This window comes from Pongo pygmaeus, chromosome 19 (genome assembly GCF_028885625.2).
Source record: "Pongo pygmaeus isolate AG05252 chromosome 19, NHGRI_mPonPyg2-v2.0_pri, whole genome shotgun sequence".
NCBI lineage: Eukaryota > Metazoa > Chordata > Mammalia > Primates > Hominidae > Pongo > Pongo pygmaeus.
Genome location: NC_072392.2, coordinates 53679613 through 53705788, shown reverse-complemented (window position 1 = coordinate 53705788; position 26176 = coordinate 53679613). Strand labels below are relative to the sequence as shown.

At 38.8% G+C, this 26176-nt stretch overlaps 1 protein-coding gene across 38 annotated transcripts in view; it reads right to left on the bottom strand.

Annotated features, from left to right (window-relative positions):
• The window catches only part of SYNRG (synergin gamma), an 89511-nt gene that overhangs the window by 51925 nt on the left and 11410 nt on the right, over positions 1 to 26176 (bottom strand). For 9 of the 38 annotated variants that reach the window (XM_054456858.2, XM_054456861.2, XM_054456862.2 and 6 more), the window contains exons 3-10: positions 24322 to 24443; positions 14695 to 14825; positions 13599 to 13704; positions 12921 to 13032; positions 7423 to 7725; positions 5670 to 5903; positions 4632 to 4709; positions 99 to 295 (exon numbers count right to left, since the gene is read on the bottom strand). In XM_054456858.2, the coding sequence (XP_054312833.2) occupies positions 99 to 295; positions 4632 to 4709; positions 5670 to 5903; positions 7423 to 7725; positions 12921 to 13032; positions 13599 to 13704; positions 14695 to 14825; positions 24322 to 24443 (1283 nt within the window). The remainder of the gene's footprint in view (positions 1 to 98; positions 296 to 4631; positions 4710 to 5669; positions 5904 to 7422; positions 7726 to 12920; positions 13033 to 13598; positions 13705 to 14694; positions 14826 to 24321; positions 24444 to 26176) is intronic. The other 29 variants (XM_054456865.2, XM_063655483.1, XM_063655489.1 and 26 more) reach the window with 7 other exon arrangements.

Sequence of the window (26176 nt, the reverse complement as noted above, 5' to 3'; positions counted from 1 at the left end):
AATGTACAAGGAGTTACACAATGTAGTAAAAAAGATTTCATATCCTTGCAATTTATATTAATAAAGTTATTTGATCTAACTTAAGAAACATTGTTTACCTGTGTTACCGCTATCATGGCTAGAACGGTATAAAGTTCTTCTTTTGTAAGTTTGCCAGGTGTAGTTCGATTAGCTAAGGCCCATATCTGTCCAAGAGTTTCCCTGGGAAGCCCGGATGACATCAGAATGGGATACAGTTTGGCAGTATCTATTCCAGTTGGAGTCATTGTGGTTTCTAAGATTTTCTTATAGGCATCTATTAAAGGAAAGACCAGATTACAAATGGAAACACATTCCAAGTGATTTATTTTTTGGGGTGCCATTGTTGGTATACAATAATAATCTTCAATAAAACTGCTTTAATAGAACCGAAGCCATGTCAGGGTTTAAATTGCTTTAAACATATTCAAGTGCAGCTGGGCGTGGTGGCTCACATCTGTAATCTCAGCACTTGGGAGGCCAAGGCGAGCAGATCATCTGAGGTCAAGAGTTCAAGACCAGCCTGGCCAACATAGTGAAACCCCATCTCTACTAAAAATACAAAAGTTAGCCACGCGTGGTGGCATGTGCCTGTAAGCCCAGCTACTCAGGAGGCTGAGGCAGGAGAATCATTTGAACCCCGAGACAAAGGTTGCAGTGAGCCAAGATCGCGACTCTGCACTCTGCACTCCAGCCTGGGCAACAGTGAGACTTCGTTTCAAAAAAAAAGAAAAAAAACTTTGAAATATTCAAGTGGAAATGTCCAGCAGACAATTAAGAGTCTGAAGTTTGGTACTAAAGATAAAATTTAGGGCTAGAGGTAAGACAAAGTCTTATAATTCAGTAGAAGATTGTAACAAGACAGCATGCTTTGGACTTTACAAGAGAAGCTGTAGAGTAATGATGGTGGGAACAGTTTGAAAAGAGCAACAGGAAGTAAGAATTATACCAACATCACTCTTCTCCAGTAAATTAGAGGCTGTGAGAGAAAACATCATTGGAGAAGGTGCTATGGAAATACAGCCTTTAAGGAAAGACGCAGTTTCTGTTAAGGTGAGGAAGCAGAACAAGTGTCTTAAAAAGGGGGGTACAGTTGGTGAGTTTTTGACAATAACATGGGTTTTCCAAAGGACCAAGTGGGAAATGTTGTTAGATATAGGGCTAAAATAAAGAATGCCAATATTGCATGGGACATACTTGTACTAAAAAATTATTTGCTGTTTACCTGAAATTCAAATTTAACTGGGCATCCTGTATGGTTATTTACTAAATGTAGCAAGCTTACTTAGGGAAATGAAAGTTAGTAGGGCTAAGGGGGACAGAGAAACTGTTTAAAACAAAAATTTTACATCTGGGATTATAAGTATGGATTACAGGTTAGTGGGCTCTCCATAAGAACACATATTTTTGGCCAGATGTGGTGGCTCACGCCTGTAATCCGAGCGCTTTGGGATGCTGAGGTGGGCGGGTCACAAGGTCAGGAGTTCGAGACCAGCCTAGCCAATATGGTGAAATCCTGTCTCTACTAAAAATAAAAAAAAAATTAGCCAGGCGTTGTGGTGCACACCTGTAGCCCCAGCTACTCGGGAGGCTGAGGCAGGAGAACTGCTTGAACCCGGGAGGCAGAGGTTGCAGTGAGCCCAGATTGCGCCACTGCACTCCAGCCTGGGTGACAGACTGGTTCCGTCTCAAAAACAAACAAACAAACAAACAAAAACATATTTTGACTAGAAAGTATACGCGCATGTATGTTTCGAAGGAAGAGGGAGAAAGTAAAGTAATACAAACTAGCAGAAAATGGATAAAACTCCAAAATATACCAAGATCTAGATTTCGTTTGTTTGGCTTGAGGACAGAGAAGATACAAACTGTCTAAAAGGCATTTGGAAGAAAAGCCATTATTTTAATGTACAGTTGAATTGTACATACTATTTTGGTAACAGCCTTTTGTCATTATGAGTAGTATCAGAAAATGCATTTGAATGAAAACTATAAAACATTAATGCAAGAAATTGAAGGGGACATAAAAAAATAGAGAAATATTCCATGTTCATGTTTTGGAAGAATCAATGTTGTTAAAATGTCCATAGTACCCAAAGCAATGGGTAGTACAGATTCAATGCAATCCCTATCAATACCAATTACAGTCTTCACAGAAACAGAAAACATAATCCTAAAATTTATATGGTACCACAAAGGACCCAGAATAGCCAAAGCCATTCTGAGCAAAAAGAACAAAACTGGAGGAATTACAGTACATTACTGTATACTACCTGACTTCAAATTATACTACAAAGCTATAGTAACCAAAACAGCTAGTAATAACACAAAAAAAGACACAGAGACCAATGGAACAGAATAGAAAACCCAGAAATAAATCCACACATCCACAGTGAACTCATTTTTCAGAAAGGTGCCAAGAACATACATTGGGGAGGGTCTCCTCAATAAACGGGGCTGGAAAAACTGGATCTCCATATGCAGAAGAATAAAACTAGACCCCATCCCACACCAAATAAAAAAATCAAATAGAAATGAATTAAAGATTTAAATCTAAGACCAGAAACTATGAAACTACTAAAAGAAAACTTGGGGAAACTCTCCAGGACATTCGTCTGGGCAAAGATGTCTTGAGTAATAACCCAAAAGTAAAGGTAATCAAAGCAAAAATGGACAAATGGGATCACATCAAGTTAAAAAGCTTTTGCACTGCAAAGGAAACAATCAACAAAATGGACAACCCACAGAACGGGAGAAAATATCGGCAAACTATCCATCCGACAAGGGATTAATAACCAAAATATATAAGAAGCTCAAACAACTCAATAGAAAAAAAGCTAATAATCTGATTTTAAAATGGGCAAGACAACTGAACAGGCATTTCTCAAAAGAAGACATGCAAACAGCAAACAAGTTTATGAAAAGAGGCTCAACATCACTGATCATCAGAGAAATGTCAATCAAAACTACAATGAGATATCATCTCACCCCACTTAAAATGGCTTTTATCCAAAAGACAGGCAATAACGAATGCTGGTGAGGATGTGGAGAAAAGGGAACCCAAGTACACTGTTGGTAGGAATGTAAATTAGTATAGCCACTATGGAGAACAGTATAAAGGTTTCTCCATAGAGGCTGTACTAATTTATAAGCCAAGATTCAAAAGCAACCTAAGTGTCCATCGACAGACGAATGGATAAAGAAAATGTGGTACATATACACAATGGAGCACAATTCAGCCAAAAAATATTGAGATCCTGTCATTTCCAACAACATGGTTGGAATTGGAGGACACTATATTAAGTGAAAAAAGCCAGGCATAGAAAGACAAATTTCTTATATTCTTATTCATTTGTGGAAGCTAAAAATTAAAAATACTGAACTCATGGAGACAGAGAATAGAATGATGGTTTCCAGAGGCTGAGAAGGGTAGTGGCAGGGGGAATAATGGGGATGGTTAGTGGGCATAAAAATATAGTTGGATAGGAGGAATAAGATCTAGTATTTGATAGCACTACAAGGTAGCTACAGTCAACGATAATTTATTGTACACTTAAAATAACTTACAGAGTATAATTGGAATGTTCCTAACACAAAGAAGTAATACATGCTTGAGGTAATGGATACCCTATCTACCCTGTGTGATTATTACACATTGTATGTCTGTATCAAAGTATCTCATGTACTCCATAAAAATATACACTTATTATGTAGCCATAAAAATTAAAAATAAATTTTTTTTTGCTTAAAGAAGAAAATGCACTTTAAGGATTTTCTTTTCTTTTTGGCTTAGCAGTAAAAATATATGTAAAGAAAAAGTAGGTCAGGTGCAGTGGCTCACACCTGTAATCCCAGCACTTTGGGAGACCAAGGCAGGCAGATCACTTGAGCCCAGGAGTTTGAGACCAGCCTGAGCAACATGACGAGACCCCGTCTCTACAAAAAAATACAAAAATTAGCTGGGTGTAGTAGCATGCGCCTGTAGTCCCAGCTACTTGAGAGGCTGAGGTGGGAGGATTGCCTGAGCCTGGGGAGGTCAATGCTGCAGTGAGCCAAGATCCTGCCCCTGCACTCCAGCCTGGGTGACAGAGTAAGATCTTGTCTCAGAAAAAAAAAAAAAAAAAAAAAAAAAAGTAAACACTATCCTTCACATCTTCCAATGTGAAAAAAAAGATCCCACATGGTCTTTTATTTCATACAGTATTACATGACAAGTCATAGAAAGAATATTTTTAAAAATATAAACTAAGAATTCAGAAAATTACATTAAATATTTTAGTAGAATTCTTGATAAGTTATTAATTGCTGAAGTAAATATTTGATAATGTCCATTAAAGCATAATAAATCGAAGAGCGCTTTTAGAAATAAAAGTACGATGGTTGATAAAACATTAAAACAAAACTATTCTCCTCTATTTATATAGTTATTCCATACATGAGGCAGTCTTATGAAACACGACATTTATTTAATTTCTGTACTCTTTCAGAAAAAAAGAAAAGTGACAACTCCTCCTGCATATTTTGTAACTACAACAGTAAATATTTACAACTACATTTACAATATTTAAACAAAAATATCCAGATGGGAATCCTGGGTAAAGAAGCTTTTTTACCTGGAACCAAACTCTCATTGTAAATCCAAGGAGGCATTCTGGGCTGAGCAGGATCCTGTGAGGGAAATACTCCCACACCTAGAAGATAAAAAACATTAATGTATATAGTGGTCCATGAAGAAGATAGCGAAATCACACTGAGTCATGGTTTTTCATAAAGAGCACTGGCTGGAGGCACTAAAAAAAGTCACCAATACAATTAAAATATTTGGTCCCCCCTGCCTCCGATTCAGAATAAAATATTTGATTTCTAAGCAACTCTTGTACGTTAACTATGTTCTAAAGAGTAAATTATACAAAAACTAAAATGTATCAAATCAATACTCTAAATCATATAAGCCTTGCACCATTTAACATGTATTACAAATTAAGGAAAAAAACATGATAGATGATATTGTAAAATTATGTATCTAAAAATATTTAATTGTCCAAGCTTTACTTGCAGTTTTTACTAATGCTTCTTTGCAAAGTTTCATTGTTTTTTAACCTACATATGATACTGCTGTCTTAAATATATAGGACTTTTGGAGGCTTTTTGTCCAGTAAAATATCCTCCCAAAAGTTTGCATCCTAGGCTGCCCACATTCTAATTCATTTCTGAGGGTTGAATTCATACAATTTAGATCTTTTAGGCAGTAGTGCATATGATTTATTTTAGAGAAACCAAAACTATATTCTCATTGGTGACTTTTCCAGTTACATTTTAACTTTTCAACCTTTATGGAAGAACAGAAAGTATAAGGGGGGAAAAAAAGAGAGTTTTTATAAAATAAAAGGAAAGAAAATTTTAAATCAGAAATGATTCCAATTAAGAAAACCAGTTATCAAAATCATTTTTAAAAAGGAGTAACTGTGTTGAAAGAATTCAGAGCAAAATCTTAGGGGTTAATTGGAGAAAGGAATGAATTAAATATATTTCAAGCAAAATTTCGATTAGCAAAATCAAGCAGCATTCATTTGAAGATTAATGCTTAAGGTGTTAGCATTTGAGCAACGTTTGGTTAAACAAGTTTTTTGCTGAATGTTTCACGAGCTCACCACTCTCTTCAATTGACAGGTTTTGATCTGAAGTCTTTTCTGCCTCTGCAGTGGTGGTACCACTTACACATCCATCTACAGCAATCCCGTTACTGGCCATTAAACTGGGATACTTCTTACTGGAACCTGGGCCTAGGGCTTTGTGGCCAACTTCAGAAATATTTAATTTAATTTGTTCCTGCCCAGATGTACTTATATCACAAGACACTAGGAACTTCTCCTCCAAGGAAGGGCCTAAACAAACAGCATGAAGGATTATTTGTATATAACTGTATATGTTTAATCTTTTTAATCATCCATCTCCACCCCCATATTCTTTTTTTTTTTTTTTTTTTTGAGATGGAATCTCACTCTGTCACCCAGGCTGTAGTGTACTGGCATGATCTCAGCTCACTGCAACCTCTGCCTCCCAGATTCAAGCAATTCTCCTGCCTCAGCCTCCTTAGTAGCTGAGATTATAGGCGCCCGCCACCAAGCCTGGCTAATTTTTGTATTTTTAGTAGAGACGGGGTTTCGCCATGTTGGACAGGCTGGTCTCGAACTCCTGACCTGAAGTGATCTACCCACCTCAGCCTCCCAAAGTGCTGGGATTACAGAAGTAAGCCACTGTGCCCAGCTCACCCCCATATTCTAAAGGGAGGCCCTGCCACATATAATGTAAACATTGTGGCCAGGCGCCATGGCTCAAGCCTGTAATCCCAACACTTTGGGAGGCCAAGGCAGGCAGACCATGAGGTCAGGAGTTCAAGACCAGCCTGACCCACATAGTGAAACCCCATCTCTACTAAAAATACAAAAAATTAGCCGGGCATGGTGGCGGACACCTGTAATTTCAGCTACTCGGGAGGCTGAGGCAGGAGAATCACTTAAACCCAGGAGGTGGAGGTTGCAGTGAGCTGAGATCACGCCACTGCACTCCAGCCTGGGTGACAGTGCAAGATTCTGTCTCAAAAAAAAAAAAAGTAAACGTTGAAATAATTCAATCACTGCACATTTGTATAGGACTTGAGAGACTTCAGAGATTTTAGAGAATGTAAACATAATTATCTACTGTGATTCTAAAGAATTCTATGAGACAGTAGGTGGAAGAGTGTAGTGGAAGGAAGGAGCACTACCTTTGAAATCTGACAACCTACATAAGATAACACTTTCACTAATTCCTAGGGAGGCCTCTGGCCAGTAACATCATCATCATCTCTTGGTCTGTTTCCACATCCATCAAATGAGACAGTCTGGACTAAGTACATGTCTGCCAAGATCCCTCCCAGCACCCTGTCTCAAGCCAGGATGTGTAGCTGTCTCTATTCATTTTATAGATGACAAAATCTAAGGCACACCAAGGACAAATTGATAGTAAATGAACAACCTGGGCTTCTGCCCCCAAGTGCCCTGTCACTGAAGCTGAAAGACTACTTTCTAAAGAAGCCTTTCCTAGCTCCTTATTCTTAAGAAAATGATATCGGTGAATCTCCCAAACAACAATCTTCTGGAAAAATCAGAAGATTTCTTTTAAAGTTATAAGGCAGTTTAAAGTGCTCCTAGTTGAGGAGCAAAAGTTTTAAATCACCTTTCTGGAATGTCAAGACCCCAGAACTTAAAAATCTAGACACTTGTTTTGTTGAATTTCAACAGCAGTCATACATTCATGTACATGTTTATTTGCCAACATCGCTGGATTATTCTACTTATATAACAGAAATAAGTTATCCCAGGATATCTTAAGAATATTTTCATTAATAATGCTAAGAGTTACCTGCTTTTGGTACACTGTGTGAGGCTGAAGCAGTAGAGAAGTAAGGAATTTGCCCAGGGACACCATGTAAGGCAAAAGGCACTGGACTCTGACTTGGAGGGAGAGGCTGTGTCCCAGGCTTCTGTGTATGCAACTGGCCAAGTGGGGTGGAGGGGTGGAAAGACTGAAAGGGCTGGGACGTGGAAGAAGGCCCACATGGGGGAACTTCAACAGGCCCCTGCATAAAGTCACTGAATTCTTCTTCATCAAGAAAGGCAGGTGATGGGGAGAGAGTTTTAGTAGAATGAGATGATGTGGGGCAATCTGCAAAATGGAAAATGGCAATGAAACACACAAAAATGGAAACCAACAGAGAAAAAGGAATTAAGATGTAGTGCAATTCCAAAAGAATATATTGAAACATAAATAGTGGAGGTGAACAAGAAATAACAAGTAACAGTAGTCAAAAGGAATTACATGATGCATATAAAACACTTTGATGTCTATTTATACACAATTTTATGTCTTTTTAAAGGGGAGTTTTAATAGCTATTTTGCATTTGGTTCAAAAAAGGTAAAACTAAAAATGCATGTATCTATTCATTTATTTTACAGACAGGATCTTGCTCTGTCACCTAGGCTACAGTGCTGTGGCATGCTCATAGCTCATGATCATAGCAGCTTCAAACTTGTGGGATCAAGCAATCCTTCAGCCTCAGCCTCCTGAGTAGCTAGGAATATAGGCACATGCCAGCATACCCAGCTAATTCTTCCTTTCTTTTTTTTTTTTCATAGAGATGGTGTCTCACTATGTTGCCCAAGCTGGTCTCGAGCTCCTGGCCTTGACTGTCTTTCTTTCTTTTATTAGATTAATAATTTTTCCCCTGAGACCATTAATGATTTACATCAAAGTGATGATTACTTTTGAAGTCGAAATGATCTGTTTATCTAGATAATATTATCTCAAACAATATACATCAGATATAAGAAAACCTACCTATATAGTGCTGAATACAATTTGGACAGATATATACCATGATGACTAAATTTCATTATTTATTAAGAAATTCAGTAAGAAATAATGCACAATACAAACTTGTAATTTTTGAAATACCATGCCTGATCCACACACTTGCATAGATCATATTTCAGTAAAGTTACCAAGTGAGAAATAAAAATTACAAAAGAACTTTTTTTTTTTTTGAGATGGAATCTTGCTGCGATGCCCAGGCTAGAGTGCAATGGCATGAGCTCAGCTGACTGAAACCTCTGCTTTGTTCCCCTGGTTCAAGAGATTTTTCTGCCTCAGCCTCTCAAGTAGCTGGGACTACAGGTACGCACCGCCATGCCCAGTTAATCTTTGTATTTTGTGTGTGTGTGTGTGTGTGTGTGTGTGTGTGTGTGTGTGTGTGTGAGACGGAGTCTTGCTCTGTCGCCCAGACTGTTGCTCTGTTGCCCAGATTTGAGTGCAGTGGCGTGATCTCGGCTCACTGCAACCTCCGCCTCCTGGGTTCAAGTGATTCTTCTGCCTCAACCTCCCAAGTAGCTGGGGCTACAGGTGCGCGCCACCACACCCAGCTAACTTTTGTATTTTTAGTAGAGACAGGGTTTCACCATATTGGCCAGGCTGGTCTCGAACTCCTGAACTCGTGATCTACCTGCCTTGGCCTCCCAAAGTGCTGGGATTACAGGTGTGAGTCCCCACGCCCAGCCCAATTTTTGTATTTTTAGTAGAGACGAGGGTTTCCCCATATTGGCCAGGCTGGTCTTGAACTCCTGACCTCAGCTGATCCACCCACCTTGGCCTCCCAAAGCACTGGGATTACAGGCATGAGCCACCATGCCTGGCCAAGACAAGAACATTAAACACATTATTAAGGTGATATTTTCTTGTGAAAAGCATCAACATTAGGATATCATAAAGAGCTGAATCAAACAACTATAGTCAATTTAAGAAAGTAAACCCTGCCTGAAGACTACAACTACCTTTAAAAGATCTTTGGCACTAAAGGATATAAATGTCACTGTGGCTTTTTATTGTTAAATGTAAAATTCACTTATGTAATAAACCTGCTCTACTGGGGCTACATTTAACATGAAGCTCATTAACAATACTATTTTATTGTTGCTTCTTCACATTTATTATTATTATTATTATGATACTGGGTCTCCCTCTGTCATCCAGGCTAGAGTACAGTTGCACAATCTCAGCTCACGGCAACCTCTGCCTCCCAGGTTCAAGCGATTCTCGTGCCTCAGCCTCGCAAGTAGCTGGGACTACAGGTGCCCACCACTACGCCCAGCTAATTTCTGTATTTTTAGTAGAGATGGGGTTTCACCATGTTGGCCAGGCTGGTCTCGAACTCCTGACTTCAGGTGATCTGCCTGCCTTGGTCTCCCAAAGTGTTGGGATTATAGGCGTGAGCCACCACGCCTCGCCTTCTTTGTTTTGTTTTTGTTTTTGTTTTTTTGAGATGGAGTCTAGCTCTGTCGCCCAGGCTGGAGTGCAGTGGCACAATCTCAGCTCACTGCAACCTCTGCCTCCCAGGTTCAAGCAATTCTTCTGCCTCAGCCTCCCGAGTAGCTGGGATTACAGGTGTGCACCACCACGCCTGGCCCCACATTTTATTTATTTATTTTTTTTGAGACAGAGTCTGGCTCTGTCACCCAGGCTGGAGTATAATGGCGTGATCTCTGCTCACAGCAACCTCCGTCTCCTGGGTTCAAGAGATTCTCCTGCCTCAGCCTCCTGAATGGCTGGGATTACAGGCATGCGCCACCACACCTGGCTAATTCTGTATTTTTAGTAGAGACAGGGTTTTGCCATGTTGGTCAGGCTGCTCTTGAACTCCTGACCTCAGATGATCCACCCACCTCGGCCTCCCAAAGTGCTGGGATTACAGGCTTGAGCAACCGCACCCGGCCTCCCCACATTTTAAATTACTTTGAATTTCTTTAATATGACTAAAGTCAGTTGTCACAATAAGCAGTCTTTTTTTTTTGTCACTGACTTGAAGCTCAGGAGTAGTCTTTTTTTTAAGAAATGGCTCTTATCTGAAAAATGGAGACCCTGCATACTTCTTTCCTCCTTTAGGATCAATGTGATAAAACCTGGATGCACTGAAAGTTCTAAGAAAGATGCAAAATATGCAAAATTATTGCCTTAATTAAGTTTGTTTAAAAAAGAAAAAGCCCTCCCACATTGTATTCCAAGCCTCCCAACAATTACCAAGACTGGATTTAAGTTCTCAATTTGGGTTCCCAGCTACTTAAAATATTTTTTAAATGGACCCTATTTCCTTGGGATATACTGTAAAGATCAAACCAATGTTTCTTTGCATTTGGCTGGAATGTGTGAATTCTACGTGGAATATATTTTGGCCCATACCAACTCTAGCAGCTATGTATATGATTAAAAAGAAGTATAAAAGTTAAATGATGGGCCAGGCACAGTTGCTCACACCTGTAATCCTAGCACTTTGGAAGGCTAAAGCAGGTGGACTGCTTGAGCCCAGGAGTTTGAGACTAGCCTGGGCAACATGGCGAAATCCCGTCTCTACAAAAAATACAAAAATTAGCTAGGCGTGGTGGTGTGCATCTGTAGTCCCGGTTACTCGTGAGGTTGAAGTGACAGGATCGTCTGAGCCTGGGAGGTCATGGCTGCAGTGAACTGTGATCGTGTCACCGCACTAGGGCAATAGAATGAGACCCTGTCTCAAAAAAAAACTTATATGATCAATATAGTTTGTATATTCAGTATTCAGTATTTTAAGATAAACAATCTATAAAGAGAAATTTAAAAGGTGCCTTTGGTGGTAGAATGGTTGGAAACTCTTTTTATAAATACTTTAGAACTAGGTTTTTGGTTTTTTTTTTTTTTGAGATGGTGTCTCACTCTGTTGTCCAGGCTGGAGTGCAGTGGCACAGTCTTGACTCACTGCAGCCTCCATCTCCCAGGTTCAAGCTATTCTCTTGCCTCAGCCTACCAAGTGACTGGGATTATAGGGATGTGCCACCATGCCTGGCTAATGTTTTGTATTTTTAGTACAGATGGGGTTTCACCATGTTGGCCAGGCTGGTCTTGAACTCCTGACTGCCTTTCTCTACTTTTCCTAACCTCCAGCCTAGGTCTAGTTTTAGTATTAACTTCTAATATATATTCCTAAATTACTTCTTGACTAGCTTATTCGGCTTATAATTTTCATTTTTAGATATGTTTTTCCTTTCTAATCTCAGCCTGATTGCTAATATCTGTTTTCTTTTCAATCTTGTATATTTTATTTTGGGGCATACTTTTGGAATGGGAATCTTAAGTGAAATTAACAGAACAGAGTCAAAGTTGTCCCGGAAAAATCAAGAACTGGTTATATGCTAGTGATTATTCCCTCTTGATATCACCCATGAAAGGTACTATAATACAAGGGTTCAAGATAAAATTTATCAATGCAACATTTTCCAGCAGAAGATAGTACTTTCTTGGCTGGCTAAATGATTTATGAAAACTGTTCACCTATTAGGTATGTTTTCTTGGAATCAGCTGATAAAATGTCAAAATGTTGAATTTGGTTTTTTTTGTTTTTTGAGATGGAGTCTTGCTCTGATGCCTAAGCTGGAGTGGGCAGTGGCATGATCTCGGCTCACTGTAACCTCCGCCTCCCGGGTTCAAGTGATTCTCCTGCCTCAGCTTCCTGAGTAGCTGGGAATACAGGCATGCACCACCATGCCCAGCTAATTTTTTGTATTTTTAGTAGAGACAGGGTTTCACCATGTTGGCCAGGCTGGTCTCAAACTCCTGACCTCAGGTGATCCCACTCGCCCCGGCCTCCCAAAGTGCTGGGATTACAGGCATGAGCCACGGCGCCCGGCTTGAAATGTTGAATTTTTAAAAATAATGTGGTAACAATTACGCAAATACAAGACTCATTTCAACAGCTAAATGTTCAAAAGAACAACCAAACCCCACTCCCCAATCCCTTTACCCTACTCTAAAACAGGCACATTTCTTTTTGCTTACCTGACAATAAATGATGATAAAAATTACAAAGAAATGCATTAGGGAAACTAAAATTTCAAGAAGAGCATTATTACACCCATGATTTTTTAAAATGAGGCATTTTAAGAATTTGTAAGTTTAATCACATTAAGTAATGAAATCAGAGCTAGTTCATAAAAATTACTATAAAACAATGAGAATTAAATGGTAAACTCCTTTATTACATTTGCTCTGAGTGAATAGATTTTACTAATGTTAACATATTTATATACAGAAAACTTACAGGTGAAATTGTCATACTGATATTTAATTAGAAGACAAAGAGGTTTTTTCCTCCCAAGACAGTTGTTATCCAGACCAGAGCTCTTAAGCCACTGTATATTTGAGAACATCCAAATCTGTACTTAGCTTGAAGGAAGAGTTCTACATTGACTTTTCACATACACATATAATGGCGATGTAAAGAAACAGGGACTACATAAATCACCTTCCCAGAAAAGAAAAATGTAATGCCTCTTAAAACTACCTGGTTTCTTGGGGTGTGATGCTGGAGTAGGGTGCATTTTTGCATCTCTGGAAAACCCATCTAAATTTCCTTTTATGGCTTCCAAAGCATCATCTCTACTCTTCTCTCCTGTCTAAGAGACAATAAATATATGTATATTTGTTTACTTATCCCTCACTGTATCCTAAACCCTCCCAAATTAAGAAAAGCACAGATATTCATCTATTTCCAATATTTTTACCACATACTTCTGATAATGAATTCTCCAAGTCAGAAAGACGTTGGTAAATGATTAAACAATGACACTCCACAGAAAATAAAAACATTAACAAGGCCAGTGTATAAATACTTTAGGATAGACTTGTTTGATATTAAGTGTCCTGTGAAGGCTCTAAGAGAAATATGAAATATCACTGAATTCAGGATTACTGCTTCCCAAGAAAAAGATTACAAACATTGCCATGATACTAAAAAAGAGTTGAGAAGATAATGGCTGATACCCTATTCTCACTGACAGCACTGTATCTTTACAGAAAATGAAAAATCCTTCACATTAGGAATTAGATAAACCGAAATGAGAAGAATCAATCACAGCCTCAGCTTGGGCTGGTGCCCCAGTGACAAAATCCACTCAATGAGTGGGAAGAGGCACATTCAGGGTGTGTATGTTCTGGGTGAAGAGAAGTATTGAAATACTACCTTGGGTTTCACACTGCTCAAAAGTCTGAGCTTTTGCTTCTGCTCTTCAAACTGGCGTCTTTTTCTTTCTTCTTCTAAGAGTTTTTGCTGCTGTTCAAATCGTTTCCTGAAGGAAAAATGAACTAATAAAGAACCAGCTCCCAGGATTATACACTGTGTTTGATATTCAGATTTCTAACAGTTTCAGCAATATCATGTTGCACTTCCAGAAGTGTAAATTTCATTGCTAAATATCCAGTTTTCTTATGACAATCCTGTTTCCTCACTATATTAATTCCAAAATATTTGACATGAGTCTAAAGAATGATTTACCTAAATTATGTATATGAATTTATTTCTCATCTAATTTGCAAGAGGAGGAAACAAGCTTTTGCATACAAAAGTATTCTCAAAAAACAGGCAGACAAACATAAGAACACACTTTGCTCTGCATATTAAAAAAGAACCTGCTTGGGAAGGCAGTGTCATACAGCAGAAAGAGTAATGATTTGGGAATCAGGAAGCCTGCCTTTGGGTCCAGGCTTTGCTGATAACTGTGTAACCTGGACTGACAAGTTGTTTCATTTTCTTGGACTTCACTTTCACTAGATATAAAACAAGAGGGTTGAATTAGAGGATCTCTAAGGTCCTTTTTGACTCTAAACTTATAATAATGGTAGTTTAAAGAGGCTTTTTTGTTTTTTTGTTTTTAAACAGGGTCTCACTGTGTTACCGAAGCTGGAGTACCATGGCATGATCACGGCTGACTGCAGCCTCAACCTCGGGGCCCAGGTGATCCTCCCACCTCAGCCTCCTGAGCAGCTGGGACTACAGGCATGAACCACCAAGCCTGGCTAATATTTTGTATTTTTTGTAGAGACAGGGTTTTACCATGTTGCTCAGGCTGGTCTCGAACTCCTGGGCTCAAGCAATCTGCCCGCCTCAGCCTTCCAAAGTGCTGGGATTATAGGCATGAACCACTGGGCCAGGCCTTAAGAGTTTTAAAGACAACTTTTGACTGTTTTAGTTTCAAATCTGCACTAGAGATCATTAGACAATTCTTAAGATAGATGCTATAATGTATCTTTGTTATCCTTTAATTCTGGTGATCTCTTACTGCTGCTCTTCGGCAAACTGCTTCTGCATGTCTGGAGTATACTGTGGGCCTGGAGGACGCATGCCCAGGAAGGGTGCTTGTCCTAGGTAAGGCATTCCCGCTGCTGGCATTGGTCCCATTGGTATTCCTGCCTAGAAGAAATAGACAAAGGCTTAAAAAACACAATTTATCCCTTTAATTATCACACACAAAAATGTGACATCCATAAATTCTATCTTAATACTTTTATTTGTAAAAAATAGAAATATATTGTATTAAAAGATGCAAAGATGCAAATAAATAAAAGATGTAAATATACAAAGAAATATATTATATTAAAAGATGCTAAAAATGGAAGGCTCCCCTTAATATCTAACCCCTCCGTTCCCTTCACTGTCCCAGAGGTGACCACTGCTAATAGTCTGATTGGTGTGTTATGGAACTATATGCCCACAAGTTACATTCTTGTGAGCTCACTAATCCTCTTTGAGAAGAGGTATTATATATTTTCATATCTGCAATAATAGGTAAGAGCCTGGCATATGGTAAACATACCACAAATGAAATTAAATCTGATTTTCCAATATATATGAGAGGATAATGAATATTTTGATGTTATCAAAGCCCTAATAGTCAAACTTTTATAGAAAATGACACATATTCAATAAAAAATGACATAATACAACATTATAAAGCTTGTTAAAGTGTCCAGAAATAAGAATAACACAATAGCTAATCACAAAATTTAATAATATTATGTTTTTAGAGACAGGGTCTCATTGTGTCACCCAGGCTGGAGTGCAAAGACGCAATCACAACTCACTGCAGCCTCCAACTCTTGGGCTCAAGAGATCCTCCTGCCTCAGCCCCAGAGTAGCTAGGGCTATAGGCGTGTGCCATCGATGGCACCTGGCTCAAAATCTAATATTAAGAATGATGACAATGATAATACTTAAATGGCTAATTTTTAATGAGTGAAAACTCTTCTACTACTCAACCTTCTCCCTGAAAAGTTCCCCTTCTGTCCCTAACTAAAGTCTGTCCGTGAAACACTCTCATTTGGAGACTGCTACTTCTCTTCTATATTTCCTGTAAGTGGGGAATATTCCTCCTTGCTTCTTCTAAACCTTTTCTCCTCTCTCTACCTTCAAAAACCTGAATACATTTTAATTTCCCACTAACAGACTTCATCATTTACTATCCGATCTTGTTCATGTCATCTACTGACGCTCAACTTCCTCATTCTTCCGTTGAACACTTCAGACTTTGCTGTCTTCCATTCTACCCCAAACTGCTCTTGGTAACATCAACCATCACCCACATGGTAACTCACCCGACACTGTGGGCTTCCAGGTCTTTAGCCTCCTCATCACAATCATGCCCAACATACAATTCCAGCTTCCCATTCCATGGTAATACCCGTGATCTATCTGCACCAAAGACTGCGTCATGTCCAAAATCTGGATGTTAGGCATCCCGACACTTGACCACCACCTCCTATCCTTCTAGCTCATCTAGACCAGTAATTCTCCTATCTCATTAATATCTCCCACCTGTTAATTTATTTTTTTTCCCTGAGCTTATTTTGTAGGTTCCACCTGTTAATTTTGCCACTTTTCTCATGATTAATCATCTTCATTATATCCTCACTTCCCTTCTTGCTCAACTTAGATTCTAGGGTTCCATATTAAATGCCCTTGTAAATATCCTTAATTCCCTTAATTGTCAATTCCTTAACATGGTCTCCTGGGAAACTTCACCCCTGATTAGACTCAACTAATCGACTTCTCCATGCTTATACAAAAACCACTGAACCATGCTGGAGAGAAAAACATTGAGGATTCACTTTAAATTCTTTTTTTTTTTTTTTTTTTTTGAGGGTCTCACTCTGTCACCAAAGTTGGGATGCACTAGTGCGATCTCAGCTCACTGCAACCTCCACCTCCCAGGCTAAAGTGATTCTCCCACCTCAGCCTCCCAAGTAGCTGAGACTACAGGCATGTGCCACCACACCCAACTAATTTTTGTATTTTCAGTAGAGATGGGGTTTCACCAGGTTGGCTAGGCTGGTCTCGAATTCCTGACCTCAAGTGATCCACCCACCTTGGCCTCCCAAAGTGCTGGGATTACAGGCATGAGCCACCATGCCCAGCCAGCTTGGAATGCCTTTGGAGGGTTTCTAGCACTCTACAACTGGAGTTACACACAATATTGGTTTATTGCTAACATTCTCTATTCTAAATCTTGGGTGGAGATAGCTGTGTATACTTATTTTAAATCATAGTATTGATCTCTTGCTGCTAAAAATTAGTATCACAGTCCTAGAATTAAATTTTTCTTTTTTTTTTTTTTTTACTCATTTCACCCAAAGTATATAAAATACAAAAGAAACTACCCAAATCATAGAGATTAAAAATAAGGCAAAGTATTCTACAAAAATAATAAAGAATGAAAGAAAGGTGTTATGCATATTGCCTTCTTACTTACAAACTCCTTTCTTGAGGAACATTCAAATTTACTAAACGGCATTTTGTGTTTCCCCTACACCTGGAAAGGAGGGACTGTCTAACTTTTAATAGACTTTCGAAATCTAAATAAACTAAAAGGTTAAGAGATACTAGTCTTTAATTATATACTGAATGGATGACATAACAAAAGAAAGAACTCAGAAATCTGAGATACATTTGATAAACTACTGATGGCACTTAAGATTTCAATAAATTGAGAAGTATAGTATGACAGTTAAGACTAAAAGAGTAAAAGTGTCCATTTCAGTCAGAGCCCCAACAGTTTTGTTTTGACAAGTTGATCTTAAAATTATACTAAAGGGCAAGGACCACAAATCAGCTATAATTCTGTAAAAGAAGAAGGATGATCCATACTACCAGATATCAATGCTTATTTCAGGCTAGATAATCAAGGCATAAGATAATTACTGATGCAAGGAAAGACAGATACAGCAATGGGACAAATACACGAGCTCAGAAATTAATCCAAAGCATATAAAGAAATGTGATATTACAGGAATAATCATAGAAATCAATAAATTAAAAATGGGCTATTTAGGGCCGGGCGTGGTGGCTCACACCTGTAATTCCAGCACTTTGGGAGGCCGAGGTGGGCAGATCACAAGGTCAGGAGATCGAGACCATCTTGGCTAACACGATGAAATCCCATCTCTACTAAAATACAAACAATTAGCCGGGCGTGGTGGCAGGCGCCTGTAGTCCTAGCTATTTGGGAGGCTGAGGCAGGAGAATGGTGTGAACCCGGGAGGCGGAGCGTGCAGTGAGCCAAGATCGCGTCACTGCACTCCAGCCTGGGCGACAGAATGAGACTCTGACTCAAAAAGGAAAAAAAAAAAGGCTATTTATAAATGATTTGGGAACAACTGACTACAATGGAACATAATAAAATTATATCCTTCTACCTCACACTGATTCTAAAGAACAATTCTAGGTAGGTTAGAGACTTAATTTGAAAAGACAGGCCAGGCGCATTGGCTCACACATGTAATCCCAGCACTTTGGGAGGCTGAGGCAGGCAGATCACTTGAGGCCAGGAGTTCCAGATCAGCCTGGACAACATGGTAAAATCCCATCTCTACTAAAAATACAAAAATTAGCCAGGCATGATGGTGCAGGTGAATTACTTGAGCCCGGGAGGCGGCAGTTGCAGTGAGCTGAGATTGTGCCACACTCCAGCCTGGGCAACAGGGCGAGACTCTGTCTCAAAAAAAAAAAGAAAAGAAACTTAACATTTTTTAAATAAGAAGATACAGAGAGGGAAGAATGTCTTAGATAAGTCAGAAAAAAAAAGAAATGATTTATCCATCTGTCTAAATTTCGACACAACATGACACTATAAACAAAATTAAAAGAGATGCCAACGACTAGGAGAAGATACTGGCAACACATGTAACTACAAAGGATTAGAATCTAGAATATATAATGAACACTCAGAAATCAATTAGATCAAAACAGCAAAACATTAGAAGCAATTTAAATGTCTGTCAATAGAACAACATATAATCACTCTATGAAATACCACACAGCAGCTACTATGAACGAACTTGGCATAATTTTACAACAGGGATAAATCTTGGAGGAAAACAATGTTACATTAAAAAGTCAAGAATTTGAAGGGTACATACGTAAAATTTAGAACCTAGAAAATACGATATATTGCTCATGAGTATACAAATACATAAAATAATAAAAGTATAAAAATATGGCCAGGCACAGTGGCTCATGCCTGTAATCCCAGCACTTTCAGAGGCGGTGGTGGGTGGATTGCTTGAGGTCAGGAGTTCGAGAGCAGCCTGGCTGACATGGTGAAACCCCATCTCTACTAAAATACAAAAATTAGCTGAGCAAGGTGGCGGGCACCTGTAATCCCTGGTACTAGGGATGCTGAGGCAGGAGAATTGCTTGAACCCAGGAGGTGGAGTTTACAGTGAGTCGAGATCGCGCCACTGCACTCCAAGCCTGGGCGACAGAGTAGTAAAAAAATATATACGAGAACTATAAACACTGAATTCATGATAGTGATAACAACCTCTGAGGAAGAAGAGGAAGGAAAGTATTTTTCAATTCTTTAAAAAAATGTAAAGCAAACGTGGCATGTTAAAATTTGATAAAGGTAGGACATGACTACCCATATAAAAAATCCCATGGAATCCAAAAAAAATTCCCAGAGCTAATAAAATGAGTTCAGTAAGGTTGAAGGATACAAAACAAACATATACAATCAATTGTATTTCTATATACTAGCAATGAATACATGAACACTGACATTAAAAAAACACCACTATAATTACTCAAAAAATCAAAATATTTAGATGTAAATCTAACCAAACATGGATGTGACTTTCATGCTGAAAACTATGTAAATGATAGTTTACATAGTCTTCTGATAGAAGAAACCAAAGATCTAAACAAATGAAAAGACATCCCATATTGATATGCTGGAAGACATTAATTCTCCCTAAATTCATACAGAGGTTTAACACAATGCCTATCAAAACTCCAGCAAGAGTTTTTCCAAAGATAGACAAGACTATCCCAAAATTAATATGGAAAGACAGAGGAACCAGAATAGTTAAATTTTGAAAAGAATAAGAATGTAGGAGGAATCAACCTTATCGTATAGCTACCATCATGAAGACTGTGTTATTGGTGAAGGAACAGGCATATACGTAAAACAATAGAACAGAGAACCCAGAGAAAGATCCATACAAGCATGCCCAACTGATTTTTGACAAAAATGTGAAAGCATTTCAACGGAAGCAGAATAGCTTTTTCCACAAATGTTGCTGGGGCAATCACACTTGCATAGGTAAAAAGAGAGAGATAAAAAACAACCTCAATCTAAGTCTTAGATCTTACACAAAAATTAACTCAAAATGGAGCACGGACTTAAATTAAAACTATAAAACTTTTAGAAAAAAATAAGAGAAAATTTTCAGAATCTAGGGCAAGGCAATAAACTCTTAGAGTTATACCAATGCATGATCCATAATAGGAAAAACTGGTAAATTAAATTTCATCGAAATTGGACTTTTGCTCTGTGAAAGACCCCGTTAAGAGGGTGAAAAGACAAGCTAAAGACAAGAAGAAAATACTTGTAAACCACATATCTGACAAAGGACTAGTACCTAAAAGATATAAAGAACTCTCAAAATTCAATAGTAAAATACCAAAAAATGCAATTAGAAAATGGTCAGAAGCTATGAAAAGGCATTTCTCTGAAGAAAATATAATGATGGTAAATAAACAAATGAAAAGATGCTCAACATCATCTGCACATTAAAACCATGCAAATTAAAACCATGAGATATTACAATGTACCTGTGAGAATGGCTAAACAAAAAATAATGACACTAAATGCAGGTAAGGATGCAGTATAATTGAACCTCTGATACATTCCCGGTGGGAATGTAAAATAGTACAGCTACTCTGGAAAAAAGTTTGGCAGCATCTTAAAAAACTAAAAATGCAATACCATGCAACCCAGTAATTGCACTCTTGGGCATTTATCCCAAGAAATGAGGACATATGTTCACGCAAAAACCTTTATTTGTAATAGCCAAAAATTGTAAACAACTCTGATGTCCTTCAGTGAGCAAAAAGTTAAACAAACTGTCATACATCCACACCATGGACTATTATTCATCAATTATAAAAAAATGAACTACTGATACATGCAACAATTTGGATGAATCTGAAGGGATTATTCTAAGCGACAAATGCCAAGCCCAAAAGGTTAATGATTCAATTTATATAACATTTTTGAAAACACAAAATTATAGAAATGGGGAACACACTAGTGAATGCAAAAGGGGTAAAGTGGGGCAGGAAGGAAGTGAGTACAGCTACAAAAGGGCAACGTGAGGAGATCCTTGAGGAGATGGAAATGTTCTGTATCTCAGCTGTGCCAATGTCCATATGCTGGTTGTGTTACTATAGTTCTACAAGTTTTACCAATATGGGAACTGGGCAAAGGATTTCTATTATTTCTTACAATAACACAACAGTTTGCAACAGGTTTACACATGTCCATCATGTGCTCTAAACTTGCCTAGATGTTTGAAATGCTTCAGAATAATAATTTTAAAATGTATTGTACATCATGAGGAGTGTTTTCTTTTTATGTGTTTTGGGGAAGGGAGAGATTATAATAATCAATAATAATATAATAATAATCAAGACTAAATTTCTGGCTGGCACGATGGCTCACACCTGTAATCCCAGCCCTTTGGGAGGCCAAAGCAGGTGGATCACTTGAGGTCAAGAGTTCAAGACCAGCCTGGCCAACACTATGAAATGCTGTCTCTACTAAAAATACAAAAATTAGCCAGATGTGGTGGCATGCACCTGTAATCCCAGCTGCTTAGGAAGCTGAGGCAGGAGAATCGCTCGAACCCAGGAGACAGAAGTTGTAGTAAGCCGAGATTGTACCACTGCACTCCAGCCTGGGCAACAGAGCCAGACTCTGTCTCAAAAAAAAAAAGACTAAATTTTTTTTATGTTGACTTTTATCTGAATCATCACTTTTATCTCCAAAGACTTAAGAGATAATTAAAGGAACAATGGGTTTGCTTCATGTATGTCCCTGGTTGGTTAGGGCTATTGAGTTTCGGCGGGGGGAAAATAAAATCTGGATGTTTTTCTCCTTAAAAAATGGTGAGCAGCGGCCAGGTGTGGTGGCTCATGCCTATAATCCCAGCACTTCGGGAGGCCGAGGCAGGCAGATCACCTGAGGTCAGGGGTTTGAAACCAGCCTGGTCAACGTGGCGAAACCCCATCTCTACTAAAAATACAAAATTAGCCGGGTGTGGTGGCACACGCCTGTAATACCAGCTACTTGGGAGGCTGAGGCAGGAGAATCCCTTGAACCTGGGAGGCGGAGGCTGCAGTGAGCCACGATCGTGCCATTGCACTCCAGCCTGGGCAACAGGAGCAAAACTCTGTCTCAAAAAAAAAAAAAAAAAAAAATGGTGAGCAGTTTCCAAACAGTATAATGCCTGTCAGCAAGATGAAAGGTTAAAGAAAAAGACTTTGGCTGTTTTGTCTTAGAATCATTAACACACAAGCTTCTGATATTCAGGGACATTATTAAGGTACTAACAACTCTCATAGTTTACTTTTTTCTTATTGTTCTGCATATTACAGACTCTTACTGTTTTTGGTTGTTTCAAACTCTAAAAACATTTTTCAGATAATTGTGTAAGTCATAAAATAATGTTTACTGTAAAAATTAATGATTTAAAATTTGTATCAATTGTTATTAAGATTCAGTATTAAGCTTAGGAAGTCTTAATTTAAAATACATTGTATTCTATGGAAGATTGTTTTTAGTTATTTGCTGCCTTTATTCTTTTTTTTTTTTTTTTTTTTTTTTTGAGATGGAGTCTCACTCTGTCACCCAGGCGGAGTGCAGTGGCACAATCTCAGCTCACTGCAACCTCCGCCTCCCGGGTTCAAGTGATTCTCTTGCTCAGCCTCCTGAGTAGCTGGGATTACAGGCATGCACCACCAAGCCTGGCTAATTTTTGTATTTTTAGTAGAGACGAGCTTTCACCATGTTGGTCAGGCTGGTCTCGATCTCCTGACCTCATCATCTGCCCACCTCAGCCTCCCAAAGTGCTGGGATTACAGGTGTAAGCCACTGCTTCCAGCCATTTGCTGCCTTTATTCTAAGAGAACTACACATCCCTATGTGGTTTACATTCCTCCTGGTATATTCCTCCCCTATTGATGTTAAGGCCACATTACTTTGGTGAGCAGAAGTGACTAATAAATGCTACCTCCAAGTGTTAACTTTAAAAGACATCACAGGGTTTGGCCATCTCTTTTTCCTATGCCAAGAGCCTAGGATGTCCTGGCTGAGGGTCCTAGGATAAAGAAAACATGGAGCAGAGTCAGCACTAACCCATAAGGATATGTATCACGAGTGAGGAATAAACTTTTGTAAGTCACTGAGATCTGGGGACTGTTTCTGCAGCACAGCCTAGTGAAAGCTAGCTTAACATGAATTAAAAACCTACAAAATCTCAATGTATTCCCTTCCTTCTAGAGACGGATAAAAAATGATGCTGGAAGTTTTCCTGACCCTTTAAACACAAAACAGAAGCTTTATTTGCATAATTGACTTCAAAACAACAATGGTTTCAACTTAAAATTCTGGTCGTGAACTCCTAATATTACTTATTTATAAGTTATATACATGTGTTACTGTATAAAAGTATATACTGTATAACAAAAGACACAGAAATAGAAAATGTTAAAGTATTAGGTAAATAAGTAAACTAACGCAGAAACAAAAAACCGAATACTGCATGTTCTCACTTACCAGTGGGAGCTAAACACTGGGTGCACATGGACATAAAGATAGGCTCGACAGACACTGGAGACTACAAGACGGGAGAAAGAGTGGGGGAAGGGTTGAAAAACTACCTGTTGGTACTATGCTCACTACCCGGGTGATGGGTTTCATCATACCCCAACCCTCAGCATCACACAATATATTAGTGTAACAAACCTACAAACGTGCCCCCTGAATCTAAAATATAAGTTGAAAAAAGCCAAAATAAATAAAGTATTAGGTAAAAAAGAAATACAGTATATGGCCTTAAAGATAGCTGTTAATAGTACAAAAGCAAAAACCTTTCTTTCCTCCGGCCTTTTTTTTTTTTTGAGACGGGAGTCTCACTTTGTTTCCCAGGCTGGAGTACAGTGGCATGATATCGGCTCACTGCAACCTCCGCCTCTCGGGTTTAAGGGATTGTCCTGCCTCAGCCTCCCGAGTAGCTGGGACTATAGGCATGTGCCACCACGCCCAGGTAATTTTTGTAGTTTTAGTAGAGATGGGGTTTTGCCATGTTGGCCAGGCTGGTCTCAAACTCCTGACCTCAAGTGATCTGCCCGCCTTGGCTTCCCAAAGTGCTGGGATTACAGGCATGAGCTACTGCACCTAGCCTTTTCCCTCACTCTTGGAGGGTGAACACATCATCATTTTAGTTTGAAGGAAGCCATTTATTTATGCTTATTTCTAATTGTAACATTAAGCTCTTAGCCTGTAGCTCTTGATATATAAACGTAACAACAAACAATAACCTTGTAAGAAACCAACTAAAGAAGCAAGTACCTGCATAGCAATAGGTCCTTGGGACATCTGAGAGCTGTAATTCATTCCCATAATGCCTTGCATATTAGGCTGCATGACAGAGACCATAGGAAATCCTTGTTGCTGCATCGGCATCAGGCCTGCTGAAAATATAAAGACATTATTAAAGTCAATGTGTTTTAAAGTTTATTTTCTTAAAACCATAAGTACCTAAAGGACTTGTTACTTGGCAGGAAGCAGAGTGTAATGGAAAAAGCACAGGGTCCTGAGTGAGACAGATGTGAATATGAATTCCAACTCCATCATTTACTTAGCTGTGTGATCTTGAACAAGTTCAAAACTTCATCTGTAAAATGACAATAATATCTCTTCTATGGAATTTGTATGCATATTAAAAAACAGTATGGCCTAATTGGGGTACTCAGCCTTCAAGATGGCCTCCCAATGATCTCCGTCTCCTGGTATTCATACCCGTGTGTTGTTCCATTCCATACTGAATGGGGCTGATCAGTATAACCAATAGGATACTGTGGAAATGACAGCATGTAACTTCGAAGGCTAGTTATTTTTTTTTTTCTTTTGAGACAGAGTCTCACTCTGTCACCCAGGCTGGAGTGCAGTGGCATGATCTCAGCTCACTGCAACTTCCACCTCCTGGGTTCAAGGCTCCCAAGTAGCTGGGACTACAGGTGCCTGCCACCATGCCTGGCTAATTTTTGTATTTTTTAGTAGAGATGGGGTTTCGTCATCTTGGCCAGGCTGGTCTTGAACTCCTGACCTCAACACCCGCCTCAGCCTCCCAAAGTGCTGGGATTACAGGTGTGAGCCACTGTGCCTGGCCTGAAGGCTAGTTCTTAAAAGACACTGTAGTTTCCTCCTGGTTCTTCTGGATCACTTGCTCTGGAGCAAGCCACTGCCACGTCATGAAATACTCAATAAGACCTATGGAGAATCCATGTGGTAAGGTACTGAGGTCTTCTGCCAAAAGGCAGCATGAATTTGCCATCTATCTCAGTGAGCCACCTTGGCAGCATCTCCATGAAACTTTCAGATGACTGCAAGCCTGGCTGACATCTTCACTGCAATCTCCTAAGAGGTCTTGAGCCTGAACCACCCAGCAGAGCTACTCCTAGATTCCTGACCCACAGACACACTATGAAATAATAAGATGTTTACTTTTTAAAGTTCGGGATAATTTGTTACACAGCAGCAGATAACTAACAAAATAACAGTAAGGAGCATGAACTCTGGGAGCCAACTAGAAATGACACATACTACTTTGGAACCTTGGGCAATCTGCTTCTTTCTATGCCTTGGTTTCTCATTTGTAAAACTGTTTCTTACTTACTATGCTCAAAGAAATGTTATTCTTCTTCCTTTTTCTTACATGAATAGGTAATATAACAGTTACCACAAAATAGCCATCAGCATGTGCAATGGCAGAAAACTGTCACGAATGTATGATTTAGGCTAGTGTTTCCCAAACTTCTCCAAGAGCAGAGGTGAATGAATATACATCCCTTTGGGATTTTAATAAATACTAAATGCCTACCATATGCTAGGCATAGTTCTATGTGCTTGGTACACAAGAAGTGAATAAAACAAAATCCCTACATAGTCTGAGCACAAATTTCATTCTAATTTTGCATTCAAACTACATCCATGTTGGTTCTACCATAAGGAACTTTATATCAAACTGTCAATTTGAAAAATTAAAGATCTAGGAAATTATACCATGTTTATCTTATGGTTTTTGTGTACCTTCCAGGTTATTTATAACCTAGCCTAATTTCAGAAGCATGGACACCCATGTTTGTGGCTAACAGTTATTAGAGGTAGGCCATTCACTTATTCAAGTATTTGAAGCCTATTCTAT